This window comes from Neomonachus schauinslandi, chromosome 15 (genome assembly GCF_002201575.2).
Source record: "Neomonachus schauinslandi chromosome 15, ASM220157v2, whole genome shotgun sequence".
Classification (NCBI taxonomy): Eukaryota; Metazoa; Chordata; class Mammalia; order Carnivora; family Phocidae; genus Neomonachus; species Neomonachus schauinslandi.
Window position 1 is genome coordinate 27432234 of NC_058417.1, and position 23109 is coordinate 27455342.

Genomic DNA, 23109 nt, shown 5'->3' on the forward strand with positions numbered 1-23109 from the left:
CTACTACCACAGAGCCCATCAACCAAGTGGCCATCCCTGGCAATCCTGTCCCTCGCTAGATGGCTTCCATTAAAAATAAAACAGTTTAATATTGCTTTTACACCTGTCATCACATTTTATCTTCATCATACCCCTGCCAGTAGGAAAAGCAAGAGAAGCAAGGGGGCATAACCTTCAAAGAACCCACCTGTGACTCAGGCACAGATTGATTAAAGTTAGACTATTTATGAGGAGGAAAATATCAAGATTCTGTGTGTGTTTTGCAACATTTCTGTAAAATTCAACCTTTTGTGTTTACTTATCCTGAAATTGAACACTGAAAGGAAAAATGTATATTTTTCCCCAATATTAAGAGAATGTAACAACTGAGCTGATTTTAATAAGATCACAAAAGTGATAGCAGACTTAATGTTACATGTCGATAGGGAAATTCAAATTCACTCTCAATAAATTTATAAAGAGAAATATAATCTTCCCAGACAAACAAATAAGCATTATAGACTCATGGTTAAAGGTTATATATCAATAAGTCATTGTATTGAAAGTAGAATCTCAGGGGTGCCTGGGTGACTCAGTGGGTTAAGCATTTTGACTCTTGATTTTGGATCACGTCAGGATCTCAGGGTTGTGAAACTGAGCCCCCTCATCGGCCACACTGTGAGTGGAGCCTGCTTAAAATTCTCTCTCTACCTCTGCCCCTCTCTACCCCTCCCTCTCCAAAAAAAAAAAGAAGAAGAAGAAAGTAGAATCTCATAGGAAAGTTTTGTTCAAGTCAGCCAGTCTCAATTTTTTTTTTAAGATTTTATTTATTTATTTGAGAGAGAGAGACTGAGAGAGAGAGAGCACATGAGAGGGGGGAGGGTTGGGAGGGTCAGAGGGAGAAGCAGACTCCCTGCCGAGCAGGGAGCCCGATGCGGGACTCGATCCAGGGACTCCAGGATCATGACCTGAGCCGAAGGCAGTCGCTTAACCAACTGAGCCACCCAGGCGCCCCAGCCAGTCTCAATTTTATAACAATAAGATATCAAATAAATATAAATAGGAACCATCTTCACTTCAACTTGGCTTACCCTTAGTATTTTCAAGATATCTGGCTTGTAAATATTCTACTTTTATCCTTTTCTGTAAAACAAGGTATAATGGTTAGCCAAGTGTTTTATAAAGACTTATCAGTAGCTCAAGGTTTCTCAGTCTATTGAGATTCCTGTTACCTAAAAACATGTTGGTTTTGGTTTTAATTTTGTCTTCAATAAAGGTGAATTTAAAGATCCAGAAACAATGAATCTGACCATCATATAACCACAATAATCCTTCAGAGTCAATAGTGGGATGTGGATATGGTAGAGAGGAGCCTATGAAAGGGAAAGAAAGATGATCATGTCTCTCATCCAAAATGGTCATCCAAGATGCAAAGGCACTCTTCAAATCAAGAAAGAACCAGCGTCCATCTAATTAGGATAGCTGAGGGGAGAGGATTGTGAGAAAGGACACTAACATTTGTTATACGACACCTACCAGATATTGGTTTCCAGATGAAGAAATCAAAGCTCAGGAAAGTCAAGTAACTTGTCTAAGGTGCACAACTAGTCATTTATGATTGAAACCAATGACTAACTCCGAATCCTTCCTACAATCCTATGCTCACTCCTGGGCCGAGAATGTGAGAATTTATGATTTGAGCAATCTGGATTTTTACCCCTGGGTCAACCAAACTACCTCTGAAACCTAGAAAAGCCTGGAGCTCTATTTTTTTTTACTTCCATACAGTGCAGTTCCGAACTAAATTGGGACAACTTTGTACTTGCATCTTACTAAAACTGGGACTAACACAGAGTGATTGAGTTGAGTAGGCTTGGCTTAGTAGGATAATCAGGCTGATTCCTTCTCTGGATGAGTCTGGGAATTCCTAGAATCTGGGGAGAGTAAGGGAGAGTCTGGAGACTTCTATGTGTACTAGGAAAATCTGGGTTTGCTAAGAACTTGGCCAAAGACTTGGTGGTGTCAACTCCAAAGACAAATCCTCAGTTTCCTTGCAGTTACTGCTTGAGATTCTCTGAAGGATTGTTGCTGAAGGGACATCTGGTTGGCTCAGTCGGTAGACCACGCGACTCTTGATCTCAAGGTCATGACTTCTAACCCCACATCGGGCATGGAGTCTACTTAAAAACAAATTGTGGCTGTATGCCAGGATGTTTAGTAGGAAGCTCCTTCCTTTATGACATCACCAGGCAGGTAGCTAAGGGGACTATTTGAGACACTCTTAGAATAACAGCCACTTTGGTGGGAGTGCAAGAACAGCAGTGTTTAAAACTGAGGGTAAATTTCCAGACTTCATAAGACCCTCGATAAAAGCCAGCCAGTAAAATATGGGATCTACCCAGAGGAGCTCAGTGTATCGGATGGTCAAGACTAATAAAACTGGGTCCAAGGTAGCAGTTTCAGCACCAAAAGGGTCTGAGGATACTAACACAATTCCTCAGCGGGGACCAGGGTACATTCTTGCCTCAAGCTCACGAAGTGCTGCAGCCCCCATAAGCCCTTTGCCACATCGAAGATCAGAAGCTGGGCATCTCACCACTCTCTATTCAACATCAGACTATGCTCGATCTAGCTCCCCCCAGTCAGGGCCTGGCCTTGCTGGAACACCCGTCCCTCCAGGAAATGATACTCGATCAAAATCAGAAACATACCGCCATCACTCTCTTCATCGAAAGAGCCAGCAGAGTCAGATAGCTTCCCAGGCTGTCCAGATGCAGCGGAACGTTAGTCCATCCAGAGAGGAATCAACAAGAAGAGGTGGTGAGAGCAAGCCAGGGCGTGACATGAGTAATCGCTACTCACTAATCCCAGATGCCAAATCCTCTCGCCGGTTGAGTTTTGTAGACCAGAAGGATAACGTACAGATCTTACAAGAAGAAGACCCACCCTCCAAGGTCCAGTACCCACAAGGGGTCAGAGTTCCCCGTAGGACTTTAGTTTGCCCAAAGGATGAAGCAGTCCAAACTGAGCCCATCCGAAAGGGTTTGACTGCTACTGATATCAGATCTTCAAAGAGACCCTCTAGCCCAGAACACAGCAGTGGCCGTGTCAGTGCAGACTCTCGGACAGCCCAGAGAAGGATCCCCGGCCAAGAGTTTGAAATGAATCGTCTCAGCTCAATCTTTACAGAACCCAAGGCTTTGCATAGGAATATGAACGTGGAATCATCCCTCAGACTCTCTGTCCTTAAGGATTTGGATGGTGGACACCGAGTTCCTATACGTCCAGATCCTGAGTCTATCCGCAAGCATTCTGTCTACACTGACATCAAGCCCTCCCCAAAGGTCTTAATATCATCAGAAGTAGAGTCCAACCTGAGGTCCTCAACCAGAGGAGACAGCGAGGTTGGCCGCAGGGTCACCATCTCCCCAGAGGGACAGTTACTACATTCAGCATCCCGGGTGACATCTCGAGTAGTGTCTGAGAGCCCCCCAAAACCAGTGTTTGTCACTCCAGAGCACAGCTATAAGCAGCACACCCAAAGGCCTTCAGAAAGCCTCTGCATGTCCCCAGGACCCTCCCGAAAGCACTCTGTCCACGCAGAACTGGAACTGACCCCTCGGCCTTTACCCCCTCGGTCCTTACCTAGGTATGGGCCTGATTCCTCATGGTGGACCTTACTCAATCCTGAAGTTGAAACACCCCAAAGCCGGCCGACAACACCTGATTCTGCGTCTAAGTCCCCTCCTCCCCCAGATCCTTTATTGTCCTTTTCTGAAATGGACTCAAGTCCTTCCTGTGAGGAAATGATGTTCCAGAGAGAGAAGGCAAGTCCATCACCACCACCACCACCAGCAACACCACCACCACTAGCATTACCAAAGGAGTCTCCAAACCAGGCACCATTGAGCGAAGTGCCACAGGCCCTCAAGTGCTCCTCCAAACAACCCATTCAAAGGTTTAGTGCTTTCTTCTTGGGTATGTGAAGAAGCAGACTGCCCAGGTGCCGTCCCGATTTAGTGAGGTGGGACATTGGGGTGGGCAGGAAAGGCCCCCCTTCTTCAATCTGGGCCTCAGAGCTGCCCTCCTGCCGGTGCTAAAGTTAGTCCCATCCTTGAACCCATTGCTCCATTCCTTCCTTGCCAGCTTCTCTGAGCTCCAAGCTAATGACTTTGGTGACAGTGCTTGGGCCAGCGTCAGGCATTGACTCTTCCAGGCAACCCTGCTTAACCTTTCAATGGAGGGTAGTAGAGAGTGGTTTGCAGGGTGGGAAGTGCTTCCCAAGAATGGAGATGAAGAACTGAGCTGGGTGAGGGCTGGTAAGGACTAGTAAAGAAAATAAGGTTCTCAGGCAAATATTCTGACAACAAAGTGGTGAAGGTGGGGCATAGATATGCCAGGACCCAGACTTCAAAGAAGGGAAAGGCATTAATAGTGGCACAAAGAGGGTGGAGAAAAGGGAGGGGGGAGTTTAGTCCTAGTCTGCAGGGGCTTCTTGGAAAGAATCAAGGGCTGAGGGCACCTTTGGGGGGAGAAATATGGAGCTAGAAAGGGAGATGTTAAGTAGTGGGGGGAGGGACGTACATCCCACAGAGTGAAAAAAACCAACAATCTCTGTTACTTTCAGATGTCTCCGAGGAAATGTACAATCGTGTCATCTGGTGGCTAAAAGGTCTGTGCTTTTCCCTCCTATGGATCCATTGTAGGGGTCTGGGAGGCAGGAGGACAGGTGGGAGGGTGACCTCTATGTATCTATAGAGCTAGGTCTATCAGGACCGTACGTACTGGGGGTTTGACTTAAAGGAGAAGGGGAACTTCTTGTCTATAATTCCACCGTTAAGAGTCATTCCTTTGGGAATTGGAACCTTTTTCATTTTCAAGGGCCTCCTTTCAATGGGAAGTAGTCACTTCTGGAATGGAAAACAATTTAAGCCCATGCCTTTCCGTTTAGCTGGACTTACCTTTCATGTGATTTTTTAAAAAACCAAAAAACAAGTCACTAAGACAAACTACCTGTTTCACAGTCTTCCTCAGGGCTAACCCCACACTAATTCAGGTTGATGAGTCTCCTCTTGTGTCTCTCTGGTTCTTCAGAACTCTCCTCAAGTCCCCTTAGCTAGACCTGGGAGGCATTGGCTGCTACCCAGCAGGATCTCCAGGGATGTCAGGCCTCTACCTTGTGGCCATCAGTGGGTCCTATAGCCAACTCTAGAATCCTTTTTAATTTTTTTTTAAGATTTTATTTTTAAGTAATCTCTACACCCAACATGGAGCTCAAACTCACAACCCTGAGACCAAGAGTCACATGCTCTACCAACTTAGCCAGCCAGTTCTAGAATCCTTAAGAGAGGTGTCCTCAGATACCCCCCTCCTACTTTGTTCCCTTGACCTCTCTGGTGGGAGGGAAGGTGGGGACCAACCCTCATTTAGTGAATCTTAGTAGCAAGGAGTTCCTGCTTTGAATGTTGTAGCCCAAAATATGCTTTAGTCTGTGAGCATGAGGGAGGCCAGGGCTCTGGATGAGGAAGTTCCTGGGGAGGAGAGAGCCCTGGGAACGCAATCCAGTCCCACCCAGCATAAGCCCTCCGAGTGATGGGCAGCAAAGAGCAGAGAAGGGCATCCCTGCCCCTCAGAGGGAGCAAAGCTCTATAAAGTTGAGGTTTAGTAGAGCCTGGACTCTGGAGTTATAGTATTGGGTTTGAGCCCTGTCTATTTTCTCACGGTGACCTTGGATAAGTTATTTTATCTTTCCAATCATTAGTTTCCCTATTAATGAGAACAATGGCAACCTCTTAGGGTCCTTATAAGGACTGACCAAGCTACTACATGTACAGCACTTAGCATGGGGCCTAGCAACAGTGAGCCCTCAGTAAATGCTAGCTGTTGCTATTTGGGCCACTTGCACTAGGAAGGATGCTGGGCCAGGTTATGCCCAAGTCCACTGGACATCTTTAGTAAAATTCTCTTTTTCCCCTCCTGTTGGTACTCTCTGAATTCCATTTGCTGCCCCCCTGGGAATGCCTGACTTCTACTTCTCCATTATGACAGATGAGGAGGTAAGAATACCCCTGGGAAGTTACTTCCAGTCTTCCTGTGCTCCCCCTTATCCAAGTCTCTCTCTTAACCTCTCATGGAAATAGGAATGGAGGGAGACAGACAGAACTGCTCCCTATGGTTGGGCAAGTTGTTCACTGCACAAGGGCACCTAACAGGGCAAGTGGGGGCTGAAATCTAGCCTGTGTTCCACTTGCCACGCTGTGCACCTGTGGGGCTGTGTCTCCCAGGAGGGAGATTTGCACAAAGGCCCTATATGAGCTGGTTGCAGCCCTGGAGAGATGAGAAATCCTGCCAAGTGCTCTGTGGGAAGGCTGTCTGGGAAGCCATACATTGGATCAGTCTCCACTTGGCTCTCCTCTCTCCAGCCTAGGGCACTCCAGAAAGGGAACACTTTTCTGGGTTACACACTATTTGAGTCCTCAACTTGGAAAGGCACAAGGTAAACTCTGCTCTCAGCAGCCCTGTGTCCTGAATTTGGCAAAGAGTGTCCTGATTTCATAGTGCATTGTTCCTCTAAGTACTTTAGTTCTTCTTCGCCCATGTTTGATAAGATAGTCTGAGCTTTTCCTGCCTCCATTCTTTCTCTTGCCCTATCTCTTCCTTACCCAAAGCCTAGCATGGCTTCTAATGGGCCCCATCCATGGGCTAGCCCAGGATGGACAGTTAATTACAGATGGAAAACAAACAAGGAAGGTGGGGCAGGACAGCCTGAGCTCAGATAAGGAAACAGCTGAAGGCGGGGGACAGGGGGTGCCAAAAATGTGGCTGCCACCCTCTCTGCCGTGGCTTCCTATTCAGCCCCATGCTCTGAGCTCCACTGCGGGTGGGAACAGCCACTTCTAGAGATTACCTCTAAGCAAGACTCTAAATCCTTTTCTCCCTCTTCCCCTCTTCTCTTCCTTCCTTCCTCCCTCTATCCTTTCCTTCCACAAACAACTTTATTCAGATGCCTAGCACTCTGCTAGGCACTACTTGGCGGGGGAAGCATTGAAACCTCAGAGCACACACATTCTTTGGCCATGAGAAACTTACCATCTGGTTGGGGAGATAAGACATGGGCAGGAAACATTTAAACAACAATATGAAATAGTTTGCGCTCAAATGTCCAAATAAACACAGCAGACTGAATATGTGCTCTTGCAGGATCTTAGGGGAAGGGGAGTCATCAGGGGATATGTGTGTGGTGGTGGGGGGGGGGGTCAAGTTACACCCTCCTATCTTAATAGCTAGCCTCTCACTCACTCCTTTGATGCACTTACATACTTTTGGGAAGGGGTTAGTGTTTTCCCTCAGTCAGGATATGATAGTTTTGACTGATCAAGTTCCTCCCTGTTCTCCCCCACCTTCACCCCCTTTCTTGGTGCATCTTGTTTTAGTTTAGGGAGTCAAAAGCCTTGGCAGCAGGACAGCTCTTTCCCAAAATAGCTCTTATCCTATCTCGATAATTGCAGCTCTCCAGCCCTGTTCAATAGCAGGGCTGCTCCCCAGAAGCTGGGAAGAGAAGCTGGGGAGAGACTAGCTGGGCCTGCTGGTCTTCTCTGGCTCTTTGGAAGTGGGGTGGCATGGAGGAGGGCCAGGGACTCCTCACAAAGTGTGAGAGTGCTAGGCCTTCCCCAGCCTGTCTTCCAGGCTACATGGCCCACAGGCTATCCCACAATAGAGAATCTGTGGTGCCTGTGTCCAAGGCCTCTGGTTCTTCTGATCTGGGAATGGTTGACTGTAGAGTCTGTTCCAGATTCCTTTCCTCGCAGGAATTCTCTGGTGGCCAGTCACAGCTCCTGGCTTGAGGACGGCAGCATGTTTGTTGTTGAGCTTCGCAAGCCCTTCTGGGTCCACAGCTGGGGACAGAGCCTGATTCTACCATTTCTCTCTTAAGTGTCAGTCTCCTCCCAAGTGGCTCCTCAAGGCCCTTTTGTCTAAGGAGCAGGGCTTACAGATGCTTCTCATCCTTGGATTGGTACATTAGGGGCTGGAATCTCCCCAGAGAAGGTTATGCTGGACTGAGGGAAGCATTCCTAATGGTTTTGTTTTTGGTATCAGAACTAGCAGAAGCTCAACAGGAAGGTCCCCTATGGGGTCAGCTGGGGCTGTCTTCTCACACAGCCCCGGGGAATTCCTTGGAATAAAGCAGCTCTTGATGGGAAGGGCTGCAACGCCCCTGATGGATGGGGCTGCCTTGGCCCCAAGACCCTTGTCCTCAAGGCACCTAACCTAATTGCCCTTGAAAATGACTTCTCAGCCTGTCAGCAGACAAGGTGGTTTACTCCCTTCTATCTCTATCAATTATGCAAGAAACCAACTCTGGAAAGCAGGCCAGGAACCAGAGGAGGCCATTTCAGTGATACCTAAAGCAGACTGGTGTCTTTAAAGTGACATGTCATTTGGCCCCTGGGGATGGTATGGCCAGCCTCCTGTTGGCACTTGAGGCTTGGGGAAGTTTTGCTCAGGTAGACTCCTCGACAGAAAAATCCAGAGTCCTGGAGGAATGCAGGGATGCTCTGTGTTCATGGGGATGTTAACAGAATCCCAGGAGGTGGGCTGTCTGAAAGGAACCCTTGAACCATCTTTCCTACTGCTCTCATTTTCCCTTGCTTTGTACAGAGGCTTGTAGATGAGAAGAGAGGGAATTGAAAGAATGGAGCAGAGCTGCTGAAAATGGGGCAGGGCACCTCGGGGGGCTTTTCATAGCAGCCTGACCCCTGCCACCCAGCTGCTTTTCCTGTCAGATGGTGCCTTGTTCATTTCCAGCTACCATGGGCAGTGGAGTCCAGAGCTGGATGGGAGGCTGGTAACCTCTGACCCACACTTGCTATTTTGGGGGACAACCTAGGTTGACCAACTCATCAGGGTTTGCCTGGGATGTTCCTGGTTTAGCATCCTGTGTTCTGGGACCCCTACCAGTCCTGCCTGGGCAAACTAGGACAAATGGTGACCCTAGGACAGGCCAAGGTGCAGTGTATGTCAGCAGGAGCCCCCGGAAACACAGGGCAGGGGGATGACATCCTGCCTGCACTGTGAGACCTGAGCAGGTTGTCCCTCTGCCTATGAAATGGGGGCAGGAAAATCCTATGCCTCTCCCTTGGGCTTGATGGTGGAACTGAGACGAGAATCCCTTGGTTTTTTGTTCTTCTCAGAATGATCCCACATGGGGAAGAATCTGCCACATGTTATTTTGGACTTTCTGGTGTATTTCCTGAAGCCCCTTGGTCCCCTCTTGGAACCCATCTCCGACATTGTATCTTGCTGTCAGAGTAGCTTGGTGGTGTTTGAGATGGTGGGTTTTTCAAGTAAGACGAGCAATAGCAGGCCTGGGTAGATGAGGGAGCTTGGCTTCAGCAGGCAGGGAGCATCTTTGGGTGAGGAAGAAAATCTTACCACAGAAGCCACCCTGACAGCTGCTCAGCCACAGGAAGGTTATCCTGAGTGACAGAGATGGCCATGTCCCTCTCCCCTCCTCTGCTCAGCTGCCATGAGGGCAGAGGCGAGTGACAGCTGCACTGTGGGGGCTGAAGGATCGCCTGGAGGAGGGGCACAGAATGTGAGGCAGTTCCTGAGAGAAGCTCAGGCTCTGGCCCTGAAGGTGGGAGGGCAGCACTGGCCAGACTCACTTCCTCGGCACGCCCACCGCAAGCAAAGTCATTTCGCTCCAGGAGTCTCCACAATGGCTGCGCTTGGGAATTGGGCTCAGTAAGTCTGAAACCAAGACCTGCTTTCTAGAGACTGGAGCGCTGTTTAGCTGGACGGGCTGACTCTACAGTTGGTGGCAGTGTGGGCACTCCGATGTCATTTTAGTCTCAGGCTCTTCTCTCGTCCCTCGACACCCATTACACATGCACATTCCTCATTTTTTGGAGAGAAAGCATTTGACATTATGACAGCTGACAGTTGCTGATTTGGTGTTGATAATTTTCTTGTTAGCTGAGATACTAACCACCACTCATTTTAGTGGCTACACCATTCTAAGCGTGTTACCTTAGTGAAGCTTTACAGCAACCTCATGAGGTGGACTTTTTCTCCTGATTTCATGGATGGAGAAACTGAGGCTCAGAGCTGGCTCCTCAAAACCAAGAGCACTTTAGGGAGCATCCTGCCCTAGGGATTCACACACGGTGTAGAAACCCTTCTTCCATAGCCACATCTTCCTGGAAAGTAACTTCTCAATATTTCAGCAGTACCTTCAGATATCACAGATTATGAAGGGAAAGGCTTTAGGGAGGGTAACATTTGTGTCTTTGCATGTGAACTATGAGGCTGGGAGGTGAGTATGAGCTGGTAAGCGGCCAGAATGAAGGGCAAATTCTGGGTCACTGAAGCCCAGAGCCTCAAGGCTTGTCTGTGCTCCAAAAATCAGAGTGGAAAACTGATTAATGAATCCTTTCAGTCAATTCATGTTGATCAGACACCTCCTGGGGGTAGAGGCCTGGTCATCCAGGAAGACATTACATCACATGTTCACTGAACTGAAATGAGTAGAGGTTAAAATAGAAGACATATTCCCTGTCCTTGAGGGGCTGTGGTTAGTTTGGGAGAGATAAGTATACAGATGTGTCACTTGAAAGGGTGTGGACATTGAAGAACAAAACAAAGTCCAGTGAAATGAGTTAGCAAAGCTTCTAGCGTAGAGGCACTTGGAGGGTGAAGTCCAGGTAGACACAAATTTTGACTCCATATGATGAAGACCTTTGGTAAATTACTGCCCAAAGATTGAAGGGCGGTAGAGTCAGTGAGTTTTTAGCCATGGAAGATATTCAAGAAGAAGCTGGGAAGTGAGGTGGGGGCCCTTGAAGGGGGGTCACATTCCTGTGCAAATGTAAGTCCCTTCCATCTCTCAGCTCCTGTCCCTGCCCTACTGCAGAGAAGGTGCTGGAAAGGCCCTCTGGCTGGCCTCTAGCCTTCTGCTGGCTCCAGAAGTGCCCCTCACCATAGCCATAGAGCAGGTGCCAGGAAATGCAGTGCTCCCTGGCCTTGCCACTCACATTTCTGGCCTGCCCCAGGATCCTGGGACACTGGGGAACAGCAGGAGCAGGGGAGGGGCTTGGGGTATTGATTTCTCACCACAGACCTTTCTGGACAGACTGGCTAAGGTTTCCTTGAAAGACACAACCCAGTGCTAGCTCTTTGGCCCCACTAGGGCCCTCTGTCTATGTCATCAGTGACTCATCACCTCTGGGGGAAGGGAGGTACAATTAGTTCTTGGACCACTTAAGAGAAACTCTGCTACCCAGAGGCAAGAGTGGCCTCTGCTAGTCATACAGATCTGAAATCCTGTGGTAATCACTATTTATTCTTGGCTTTTGAACCTGGGCCTTTAGCTTGGCCCACGTGCAGCACCCTTGTTTAATTTGGTGCCCCACAACCTTCACCTGTGGGTAGGCAGGAAAGATCCAATGGAGGGGGCCAGGAGTTTTGTCACACAGAGCCCATTGGCCTGACCTAAGCAGAGGGAGCCCTGGCTAGCAGGCTGAAGGTGTGCGCTGATCTGAGTTTCTCAGGAGAGTCAGGCTTTGTGCCAAACAAAGTGTCCACTCCCCAGAGCCTTGGCCTGAATACCCCCACTCCAGCAGTGCCTGGGAAATTCTACTCTCATCAAGGATATCAATTCCTGGTGGGATACTGAATTTTAAGGAAGAGTCAGCGCTCCAGGAGCCGAGGGGCACTGAGGCAAGGCTGGCTAGGCCGCGTGCTAACTGGAGGTGGGGAGGAGCACTCAGTGGTCAGTGACTCCTACCTGGGCTGCCATATCTCAGCCCTGCTTCCGCCCAGGTGTGAGGCTCCACCTGCCCCGACCCAGAGCACAAGCGCTGGAGTTGTGGAGAGTCCAGTCCTATCTTTCAATGGAGAAACAGAGGCCTAGGGAGGGGAAGAGACATTCAGGCAGTGAGATGATCACCAAAGCTGGCATGGGGTCCTAAGCCTAGGCCAAGTTCTCTCAGAAACCCAGAGTGCGGCAGGGTCAGCACTCGAGGTTTTCGTGGGTGGAATGGCTCAAAGTCTGCCTTTAGCTTTTATTTCGCCCAGCATGCTTCATGTTGGGCATCTGACAGAGTGATTACAAAGGCACTGTGAGCATTAAGACCTTAGGAGTCTTGGCTTAGAGATGAGTTCCACAGTCCCAGGCCTCTTCTAGGGGCTCACTTCCCTCAAACAAGCTGGCACCAATGTGCCTCAGGACACACAGGGCAGCAGGTGCCAGAGCAGAGCTGGGATTCCAGCCGCAGCTGAGGATGAGCTAGCCGAGCTGCTTTCTGAGATGTGTCTGTGTCCACACCTGGACTACAGCCAGGCCTGGTGGGGGGGGGGGGGGGGGCAGGGAGGAGGGAACTTAAAATTGTGGAAAACAAGGCTTTGTGATGGGGCCTGTCTTCCTTGACATAGGCTTTCTCCCCTTGGCCCAGCACCCCCAGCCCAGGCCGTGCAGAATGCCAGTGGAAGCACCCAAGAGGTAGTCTTATGAGTGCAAACATGAGTACTAGTGGCCTACAGCTAGTTCCCAACAGTGGGGCTTTGTGTAGCTGGAGTCTGATGTTTGGGTCTGGCGGCAGCAGCTGCTTGTACTTCTGCAGCCTTCCAATAGCCATTGGTTTTTCTCTAAAGAAACTCTTTCATGTCTTTGTTTTCCTGAGTACAGCTTCAGATCTCTTGATCTAGCCCAGGCCTTTTCCAGGAACCTTTCTATACCTTCAGAGGTTCCCTCTTATCCGAGCCAAGCTGCTGGTCCCTATCCTAATTTAATCCCTTCATTTTCTGGTGTGGGAAATGAGGTCCAGAGAGGTAAAGTGAGTTGCCCAAGGTCACCCAGCTAGGAAGTTTTCTCCTCAACTCACTAGCTTATGAATGCCCCTGATTTCTTTAAGCAAGGCACCCCCCCTTCCATCCTTCAGTCCACCAGTGCCAAATATCCAATAACATCTCCAATAGCCACGCCATGTTTTCTGAGCTGATTCTCATCTGCATTCCTAGGCCCTTCTGCTAAGTTCTAACTTGATCCGAACCATGACCACTGGTCACAGATCAGACTGAAATAGGGTAGGCAGGCTCGGGCCCTTCTACCAAGAGAGAGAGCCATGTTGTGCGTGGGCCTCAGTTTTGTCTAAATTATATTCAGGCCAGTCAGCCTGCCCTGGGGGAAGGCTCTTGGGAGTCAGGGAGAGGCATGCTTCTGGAAACTTCCACAGAAGCCTGACCAGCTCAGACCTGTATTAGCTCAGGAAATCCCTACCAACTCTCCACCTTCTAAGCATCTACTTCTCCTTTGCTGCTCTGACCCTTCTGAGCCTCTAATGCCTCTAAAGCTGCTGGGGCATCTGTCCCCACAGCATCGCACCTGCTTGCCCAGCAGAGAACTGGCTCAGGCCTGGGCTGGGCCTCTTCCCAGGCCCTCCCACTTTCCTCAGCCCCAGACAAGGCTTTAACTGCCCCATAAAGGCCACCAGGCCTCTTCCCTTCCACCTTTCCAGCAGATGATCCCTGGATAATTTATGCAGCAAATCCTCTTTAATCTTTAATCTAGGGTCCTGCAGGAAGGGAACCTCTTGTCTCCTCTTCATAGCTTGGGTAAAGGTAGAGAACGTCCGACATTCTACCTTAGGAGGTGTGGACTGGGTAGGGACAATCTGTTATCTTGGACATAAGCCGGGTTCATTTCCTGCAAACCTTTGGTAACTAATGGTTTCTCTTCCAACTCGTGGGCCCAACCCCCTCTCTTTCCAAAAACATCTCCTGGGGATGCCAGGTGGACCCTTCCTTTTTCTCTGGGGATTTGCTCAAGCCCCCACCGTCATGTGCTGCCTGAACAGGCCACTCTTAGGGGCTGAGTAAGGAAGAGCCAGGTGACCAGTGCAGCGCTGTCCTGAGCGCCTCTGGGCACCCTGCGCTTCCCGGGGTCTCGGTCTGCAAGGCCCACCCACCACTCACCACCCACCGCGGGCCGCCCTCACCCCTGCAGGAGCCCGCGATCTCGGAGGGCAGGCCCCGCCTCAGGGCCGGCTCGCCCCGCCCCCGCCGCCAGGCCCCGCCCCCGGCCGGTCCGCACTCAGGGCGGCGGGCGGGGGCCGGCTGTCCGGCGAGGTCGGCTCGCAGCTCCGGCCGCGGGTCGCTCGGGCGCTGTCCAGGCGGAGCTGGCCCGGCCCGGGCTGCAGCCATGGTAAGGCGCGCGGGCGCGGGGCAGGGCCGGGGCGCGAAGGGCCCGCTGCTCCCGGCGGCTCCGCGGGGACCCGCGGCGCAGCAGCCCCGGCTGTGCGGGGCGGGAGGCGCTGTCTCCGGCTGCGGGCACAGGCGGGCACTGCTGGTGGACGTCTCTGTGTCGCCGCTTCCAAGTTTCTCCCTCTGATCCGAGCAGCGACGGAGCGGGCCGCGAGCCCCGGGATGCTGCCGGTGTTTTTGGACCGAGGGGTGGGTCGGTGCTGAGCGGAGCGGGGGGAGGGCGCCAGCAGAGACGCGCATGTTGGGCTGGGGAGGGCGCGTCAGCGACAGGCGGAGGTGAGGGTCCCCCGCCCTTGCCTGGGTCAGCTGTTACCCGGCTGACCCCTCCTCACCCACCTACCCTGGGTTCAGGGGCCAGTACCAACTTCCTTTGGAAAACACACAGAGGAGGCCTACAAACACCGTCTGCCTCCCCAGGAGGGATGGTGAGACGCTTGGGCCCTCCTTCCTGCCGCCTGGCACAGAGCAGCTCCCAGGCTCTTCCCACTGCGCGATCTGCCCAGGGACCCCTGAGAGAGGGAAGCCCAGCCCACCGTCCTACCCGTGGGATCAGCTCTGTCCCTCTGCCTCTGAGACAGGAACCATGGGGAAGCTTCCTCCTGCTGCATCCTACACTCCCCCCCTCCCAAACCAGGTCCCTCTGCAGCAGTGGGGGGTGGGGGAGCTCATTCCTGCCACCTGTCTGGAGGAGAAATAGTCACCCCGCCAGCCTCCTGGGGCCCCCAGGTGGGAAGTTTTGATGTCTGACTGTAAGGGTGCCAGCTCCCCTGCCATCCCTGCCAGAGTCTGCAACAGACACAGTATGCGGGGGGTCAGGGCCTCCAGGCCCCATGCAAGCCTCTCCTCCCAGTTTGGAAGCCCCCCAGCCTTTGCCCTCGGCACTGGGAGGTGCAGGCTGTTACAGAAGGAGGAGATCTGTGACCAGCCTGTGGGGCAGGATGCTGGCTGTGGACGCCTCCAGAAGGGAACTTCTGGGCCCACTGGAATCAGAAGCTTCCAAGTCTGGAAAGGCCAACATTTTGGGCTTTTGTCTTTCAAGCTGTGTCCAGGCTGAGGCCCAAGCCTTGGCTAGGAAGTCTCGGTGACCTTGTGACCTTCCCCAGAGGGGGTTCCTGGGAGAGGCCAAGTGGTGCTTGTCTTTATCCCTGCCCTGCTTCTCCCCACATGGGTATGGACACAGTGATTGTTCCAGTGATGGAAGCCTGGGGGAGCACTGACTGTCCCCAGTGCCAAGCCCAGCAGGGACCAAGAGGGGTTTTTTCCGCCACACACTAAGTCCAGTTCAGCTGAGGTCTCCGTGCTTTCAGCTTGGCTGAAGCCACCCTGTTCCTCTCTAATTAAAGACACCCCACCACCACCAGAGTCCTCAGCTGTAGGCCCTTGAGGACCAGTTCTTCGGCTGACTGGTTCATGTCAAGCCAGACTCCTCTGGAAGGGGTCTCTCTCTGAAAGGAGATCAGTGTCCCAGCTACTTCAGAGGTCAGTGGATACAGTGGGGAGAGCTCCCCAGCCTAGGAGACCAAAGGGGTTTTAGTTTTCGAGGGAAAAGAATGACCGGCCAACATTATTAATAATCCTGTGATTTGAAATGTACCTTCTCTCCTCAGGTTCAAAACAGCTTGAGGTATCTCTCCCCAGCCTTCCTGGGAGGCAAGACAGGGCCATTCACAATTGGACATTAAGGCCCCGAAATTAAGATAATATTCAAAATCACAGAGGGTGTTTTTGGCCAACCCAGAAACACTGGTCTTCTGACTCCACGTGCACACTCCCAGCCAGGCCCCTCAGTCTGTCTCCCACCTAATTCACCGAACTCCTGGCTCTGAAGCCTCTGGGATACCAGCCTCCCTTTGGCCCAGACTCATGCCCCTCAGAGACCCAGTGCTAGCAGCATCCCCACTGACTCTCTTGAAGCAGTGGGATGATGGAAGTGATATAGGTCCCCATGAGTCACGGGTCAGGTATCCTAGGGTGTGGCTGGGACTCTGCAAGGAAATCCAGGGGCAGATTTCTGAAGACAGTGGGGTTCCCTGCTGGGAAAACAAAAAGGACACTTGGGAAGAAAAGCAGGGCTCTTCCCATAAGAACATATTTCCAAGGGATTCTAAGACCTCCCACCCTACTTTAGCATTGCTTAGAGTTAAGGTGAAAGAGATTGGAGTCCTTTGGGAGTGGAGTCTCCTGGGTGGCTGTCCCCATGTACTGATGGGCCAGGTCACCTTGGGGACAGCTCACGACCCTCTGGCAGGCCTCGGGGTCCTTGGGGGTTAATAGGAGAGGCCAGGTTGATCAAGAGCCTGTGCTGCAGACAGACTTGGGAGGCTGGTGCTGTGCCCACCGGGGTAGGCAGCGGGCAGGCGTCATGGGACAGCCAATCAGAGGAGGAGGGGACTGCAGAGAAACAGAGTGATCCTGCTGCAGCTGAGCTGTCCTTGGAGGGTGGGAGCCAAGGGAAAGGGAGGAGGAGGGGGTGGGGAACGACATTCCACAGGCTTTTTTGGCCCCTGACAAAGACAGGGGGGGTCAAAGAGAAAGGGAAAGGAGCAAGCCAGGAAGCTGGATTACAAGAGCATCGAGACCAGGCTGTTGCAGTGTGCGAGGAACTTTGCCTGGGAGATAAAATTAGACCTAGAGCTTGCCGACAGGGTGTCCGAAGCGTGGGACATGGACCGTTCACTGGGATGGCAAGGCAGTTCTGTCCCTGAGGACAGGACTGAAGCTGGGGTAAGGTGCTATTCTGGGAGATGGGGGGGACCTGACCTGTCTCCCCTGCTGCCTTGATGGGGATTGGGGCTCAAAGTCAAAAAATGATTTGGTCACTGTGAGTGCTGGGGGTGGGGGAGGAGAGATAGGAGGTGAAGACCCTAGTGTCCTGACTCCTTGTCTAGAGCCCCTGTAGGCCCCTCCCTGATGAGCAGCCAAGACTGGCAGGGAACCCAGGAATGCTGGGTTCCTGGTGACTATTGGAAGACTGGGGATGGTAGGGGTCCCATCAGTGTCTTCCTTTCTCCCTTAACTGCTACCCCTCTGCTCAGTGCCCTTGGGGAAACCAGGTGGAGCACAGTTTTCTTTCTTTCACCGGGACCAAGGGCTGGGTCACTGTGGGGTTATGCAGAGAGGCAGGATTTCCTGGAATTCCCCAGCATCTAGCTGCCAGAAAACAAGACCTGCTACACCCCTCCTCCCACCCCCAGCCCCATCCCTTCTCTGTTGCCATATAATGAATTCTCCAAGCCGGGACACTTTGAGAGTGAAAAGGGGCACACTTAATCACTATGCTAGGACAACAAACAAACTAGGATGGACAGTTACTCCACTGGAACCCCACAAATACTATCAGTGAGAAAAGCCTGTTAGGCTTGCTTCAGGACAGCCTCTTTTGGTCACTAAGCCCCCACATGCTGGTTCCAGTTCCAGGCTAAAGGGCCTCTCTCCTTCCCTCTGTCCAGGTGGGCCCTGGAGACTGTGGCTACAAGCAGGTGTGGGGACGTGAGAGGAGACAGCCTAGAGGTAGTTCTTAGGGGACTTTTCCCTGCAGCCTTCTGCTGTCTCAGTCCCTACCCTCTGGCATAAACCTGGCAATGTGCCTGTCTGTCTCCCTCAGTTCTTCCCTCTGTTAACTGGGGACCTGCAGAAGACTGTGGCCATCTTGTCTCCCCTCACCCGGGCCGGGACTCCACAGTGGTCTGGGATAGCCCCCACTGGCTTGGCCAATCCCCAGGGAGTGAGTCAGCCGCTGAAGCCAGCCGTTGTCCATTGTCTGGAGGTGGCATGTGGGTATTGTGAGGCAGAGCTGAGCCCAGCACTGCCAGGCACCCCACAAAGGGGGCTGGCTCCCAAAGGAGAGAGGAAGTTTTTGGGTCTAGAGTGGATGTGCACACTCCCAGCCAGACTCCACTCCCAAAGGACTCCAATCTCTTTCACCTTAACTCTAAGTTAAGTGTGCAGGAGTAGGGGGGAGTGGCCTCTCTTCCAAGCTGGAGATGGGGGGGAACAGGTCTCTACAGAGGAGCTGGCCATTCTTTGCCTACCACCCCTGTGGTTCAGGGCTCAGGCCAGATCCCCTCCTGCACTGCTGGCTGAAGCTTACCCCAGGCAGAGGGGGTGAGAGACAACCGATGGGCGCTTCCTCCCATTTGTCCCTCCCAGTTAGGGGCTGTCAGCAGCCTAGAGTCCTCCCATCTGCCCTCACTGGGTCCCTCCCGGCTCCCTTCCACCCCGCGCTCAGCATCCACTGGCAGGTTTAATCCTCTGTCCAGGGCCTCGACACAGGTTCCGGTGTGGCACGGTGTCTGGATAAGGGGGGGGGTCACATCAGCTGTGCTGAGCTCTTTGCAGTGAGCACCTCCGGCAGAGTCTGCCCCTCCGTCCTAGAGCTCACTGACCTGCACTGACGGCAGGCACAGAGCCCCCTGCTGGCCCCTGATTTACCTGGGCCGGCAGCTCCCTGCACCGTGTCCTACTTCCCTCCTGCCCTGCCCCATTCTGACTGCCCGCACTCTCCTTGAATCCGGAACCACGTCCTCCTCTCAGCTCTCACGCCTCTATTGCTCCCCCTTATTCAGTCTGGCTTGCTGGCCGTTAGGGCAGTTCCTGGCCCCTGGCTTGGCCGGACCCCCAGCAAGGGCAGGGCGGTGAGCACCCCGTTGAGAGGGAGCACCAGGACTGGAGCTCCTCAGATCCCAACAGCAGTTGCGAGGACTTCGGGGGCTGCCTGGGGCTGCTCCAGGATCTTGGGGTCCCCCCTGGAGTCTCAGCTGGGGGGGGCACAGGAGCAGATGAGGGAGGGGGCTTCCTCTGCTTGGCTGCTAGTGCAGTTTCTTTCCCTTCTAACCACAAGCGCTTTCCTCTCTCTCCCTCTCACCTTCTCTGGTCTTCCTCTTTCATTCTCCCCTTCGTGCCACCTACCTGCCCACCCCACCCCACCTCCAACCCCCAGATCAAGCGCTTCCTGGAGGACACGGATGATGCAGAACTGAACAAGTTCGTGAAGGATTTCCCAGGAAGCGAGAACTGCCACCAACCAGAGGCCAAGACCTGGGGGTCCAGGCCCCAAGTCCTGGAGCCAAGGCCCCAGGCACCGGACCTCTACCAGGATGACCTGGAGTTCAGACCCCCCTCCCGGCCCCAGGCCTCTGACAGCCAGCAGTACTGCTCCTCGGCCCCTCTCAGCCCCTCAGCCCGGCCCCGCAGCCCCTGGGGCAAGCTTGATCCCTATGACTCCTCTGAGGTAGAGCCTCCAGCCCTGCCTTGGTTTTTCAGAGGGCTGGTGCAGGAAGACCCAGGGAGGGAGCAGAGAGATCCCAAGTGTATGTGCGTGTATGTGCGCGTGTGTGTGCATAGGTGTGCACACACGCATGCGTGCATGATGAGCTGGGGCCTCTCTGTCCTGTGTCAACCCCGGCTCTGTGGCGTTGATGCTCATGTGCATTGGAAACTGACTATTAGCAGGCCAGGAGCCTAGCTGGTGGCCCCAGAGGGGGCCTCGAAGGAGTCTGACAATGCTCCTCTAGGGCTGGGGCAGAGACCTAGGAGGGAGGGAGAAGGCTGGTGTTGGGTCCTGGGGCCCCTCCTGCCTCCCGCTCTGATGCACTCTGCCTTCCTGTCCATTAGGACGACAAGGAGTACGTGGGCTTTGCCACCCTCCCCAATCAAGTTCACCGGAAGTCCGTGAAGAAGGGCTTTGACTTTACCCTCATGGTGGCAGGTAGAGCAGGGGAAGGGCTGGGCTGGGTAGGGGTGTTGCAGAAAGGGATGGTATATATGTTGGGAGGGGGTGTGGGTAAGGAAGGAAAAAGCAGCCAGTGGCTGTGCCTTTTGGCAAAATAACCAGGAGCTGTGGGTGGCCAAAAGTGTGTATGTGGGGGGCGAGGGGGTGTTGAAGTGGTACAAAGAACACCTGATGAACAGTTTTCTAATATTTGCCTTTTTCTGTGTGACCTTGGGCAACCTCTTACCCTCGCTGGGCCTCATTCAAATAAGAAGGCTGGACAAGCTGTTCTCGCTGATTCCTTCAAGCTCTAATGTGTCTCCCAATATGTCTCTTCCCAATTAGATAAGAAAGCAGCTCCCTCTACACCTTGTTCTAGTGGGGTTGCCTCTTGGCCATAGCTCTTCTACATATCTTCTGATCATATCTTCTGTCCTCTCTCCCCGTCAGGAGAGTCTGGCTTGGGGAAATCCACTCTTGTCAATAGCCTCTTCCTCACTGATCTGTACCGGGACCGGAAACTCCTCAGTGCTGAAGGTAAGGAAAGGAGAGGGGAGTGAAGACAGGCATGCAGACTTGACTTGGGAAGTCAAACCCATGCCTGAGCCTGGGGCCTGGGGCCTTCCCCAGCAGGCAGGAAACCATGGCTTCCTAGAGGGATTGACGGCATCTCTCCATAGGCCTATCTAGCCTGGCAGTCCACCAGCCAGCTCCCTAAAGATTTGGGTGCCGAAGCAGGGCAGGGACCAGAATCCTGCTCTCTGAGTGAGTCTCTGACCCCCAAAGGATTCCAGGAATCCAAGAAAAGAGCCGGGAGCAGAGAAGAGGCTGGGGCCAGAGCCAACAGCCACCGGCATTTCCTGTGTTGGGAAATGTGCTCCTTGCTGGTTCCCAGAGAACAGGCCCCCAGGCAGCTTGGGGTGGGAAGGGGGGCAGTGTGGATGAGGCAGTCTGGGCAGCAGAGCTGGTTGGGGTGGGCGGTTTGTCCTGACTGGGCAGGTCCTTGCCCTTGCCCTGGCCTCAGTTTCCCCCTTCTCCAGAGCGGATCATGCAAACGGTGGAGATCACTAAACACGCAGTGGACATAGAAGAGAAGGGTGTGAGGCTGCGGCTCACCATTGTGGACACACCAGGTTTTGGGGATGCAGTCAACAACACAGAGTGGTATGTCTGACCAAGCACAGCCCCAGCTGCCCGCTTCCCATTACACACACACACACACACACACAAACGCACACACACACACACACACACACACGGGCGCACCCACAGGCACAGACATAACCAAAATTCTCAGGAGGAAAGTTTGTGGCCTCGAGCACACCACCGCCCCTTACTGGGCAGCTGTCTCTTCCTGTGAAATGAGAGGGAGAGGGTTGGAATAGATGCTCTTTAACGTCTTTTCTGACTCTGACCTGTACTTCTATAATGCGGGCGAAGACGTAAGATAAGAAAGTATCAAAAAAGCAAACCCATGTGAAAACATGTAGCACAGGGCCTGACATCTAGTAGTTGCTCAATAAACATCCCCCTCCCTCCTTCCTTTTCTTTCACCAGCCACATTTTAGGTGCCACAAACCACTTTTATTAAAGGGATGAGAATTCCTTGAGGAAGGGGTGAGGAGGAGAAAGAAGAGGCGAAGGGGAGACAAATGGGTTGAACTTTGTTTAAGCTCCAAGCACCCTCTAGGCTAGAAGAAAAGGTGGCTTTGCCACACATGCCATCATCCTTGGCTTTCTTCTTTCAGGAACTGGAAGGGATGCTTAGATAATGGCCAGACCCAAGTGAGTAGATGAGAAGCAGAATGAATGATGAAGACAGGAGAGGAGGTGGTGCCCTTGATGAAATCAGGCAAGGGGTGCTAAGATCACTAGACTGAGTTCAGACCTTGATTCAGCATTTAGTAACTGTGTGGGCTTGAGCAAATGACTGCATTCCCGTTTCTTTAGCTGAAACATACCTGCCCTTACCATCTTGCCTAGTTGATCTGAAAATCACCCTGAATGATGCATGTGAATGTGCATTAAAAACTAAAGAGCTGTTTACATTACACTCATGGATTTTAAGATCATAATTGCAGCACCAGTGCCAAACAGAAGTGCGGGGCCCCTTGTTGAAAATGATGACGAATTTCAAGATGGCCACAGCAGAGAAGCAAACCAAGGGTGGGCCCTTCTGAGATCAGGGCCCTGTGTTGACTGCACAGGTGGCCCTTCCAGAAAGCTGACCCTGGGTAATTGCCCCACAGACTCATCAGACCCTTACAGACCTTTCTGTGCTCTGGGTCCCCATGACATGCTTTATCATTACTGTATGTGATGTTTTGGCTTAGCACACAGATTCATCTTCAACTGCAGAGTCTTAGCCTTGAGGGGAGGCCCATTTCTTCTTATAGTCTTGCCCTGGCACTGTGCTGGCACATGGTACGTCGTCTCCTGATGGAAATATTCCTGATGGATCGAGGTGGCCTCCGTGTCATCCTCGCTAGGTATATGTCTCAGCACCTGGGGCTTGCCATGAAACTCTACCCCAACCAGCACCTTGTTCCTACTGTAGCAAGTATCATCCCCTCCTTCAATCAGTCTACGTGCCTCCTCTTCCCTTCCCTAATAATAATAATTTCATTTGCGTGGCCTTTCACAGGCCATGCACCTGCACATACGCTTATTTAGTCAACCAGCAGGAATTTATTGAGCATATACTAGGTGTCCAGCCAGTGCTGGGCATTTTAAGGGATACAGAACAAGTGTGAATCATCCTGGTCACTGAGAGGCTTGTGGTCCTAGTGGGGGTGGGGGGGGGGGGGGGGGTAAGGGACAGCAGTTCGCTCACATGTATGTCAATCAACTCAAGTTAGTAAATAGGTCAAGCAGCGTAGCAGCAAGCACGCTGAGGAGTCAGAAGGTCAAGGGCTTGTGTGGGTAGAGAATTTGCTAGCCAGAATGATCTGGATTGTCTCTTAGCTGCTGCAGATTTAGTTCCTTCCTGTATGAAATGAAAGTGACGGTGCTTATATGTCCACCTATCAGGGCACCTGTCAGTGAGGATGAAGCTAAATAACAGAAGAGCAAAAGACTTGAAAATTGGAGTTCTTGAATGTGTGTGTGTGTGTGTATATATATATATATATATATATATATATATATATATATATATATAT

General features: G+C 52.1%; 1 protein-coding gene across 4 annotated transcripts in view; it reads left to right on the forward strand.

The window, feature by feature from the left end:
• Positions 1 to 2399: 2399 nt before the first annotated feature.
• The window catches only part of SEPTIN4 (septin 4), a 23108-nt gene continuing 2398 nt past the window's right edge, over positions 2400 to 23109 (forward strand). The window contains exons 1-7 of one of the 4 annotated variants that reach the window (XM_044921734.1): positions 2400 to 3957; positions 4607 to 4651; positions 6028 to 6035; positions 19178 to 19468; positions 19852 to 19945; positions 20399 to 20485; positions 20989 to 21112. In XM_044921734.1, the coding sequence (XP_044777669.1) occupies positions 2400 to 3957; positions 4607 to 4651; positions 6028 to 6035; positions 19178 to 19468; positions 19852 to 19945; positions 20399 to 20485; positions 20989 to 21112 (2207 nt within the window). Of the gene's footprint in view, positions 3958 to 4606; positions 4652 to 6027; positions 6036 to 14090; positions 14180 to 16800; positions 16963 to 19177; positions 19469 to 19851; positions 19946 to 20398; positions 20486 to 20988; positions 21113 to 23109 lie in introns of those variants that run through there. The other 3 variants (XM_044921735.1, XM_021704481.1, XM_044921736.1) reach the window with 3 other exon arrangements.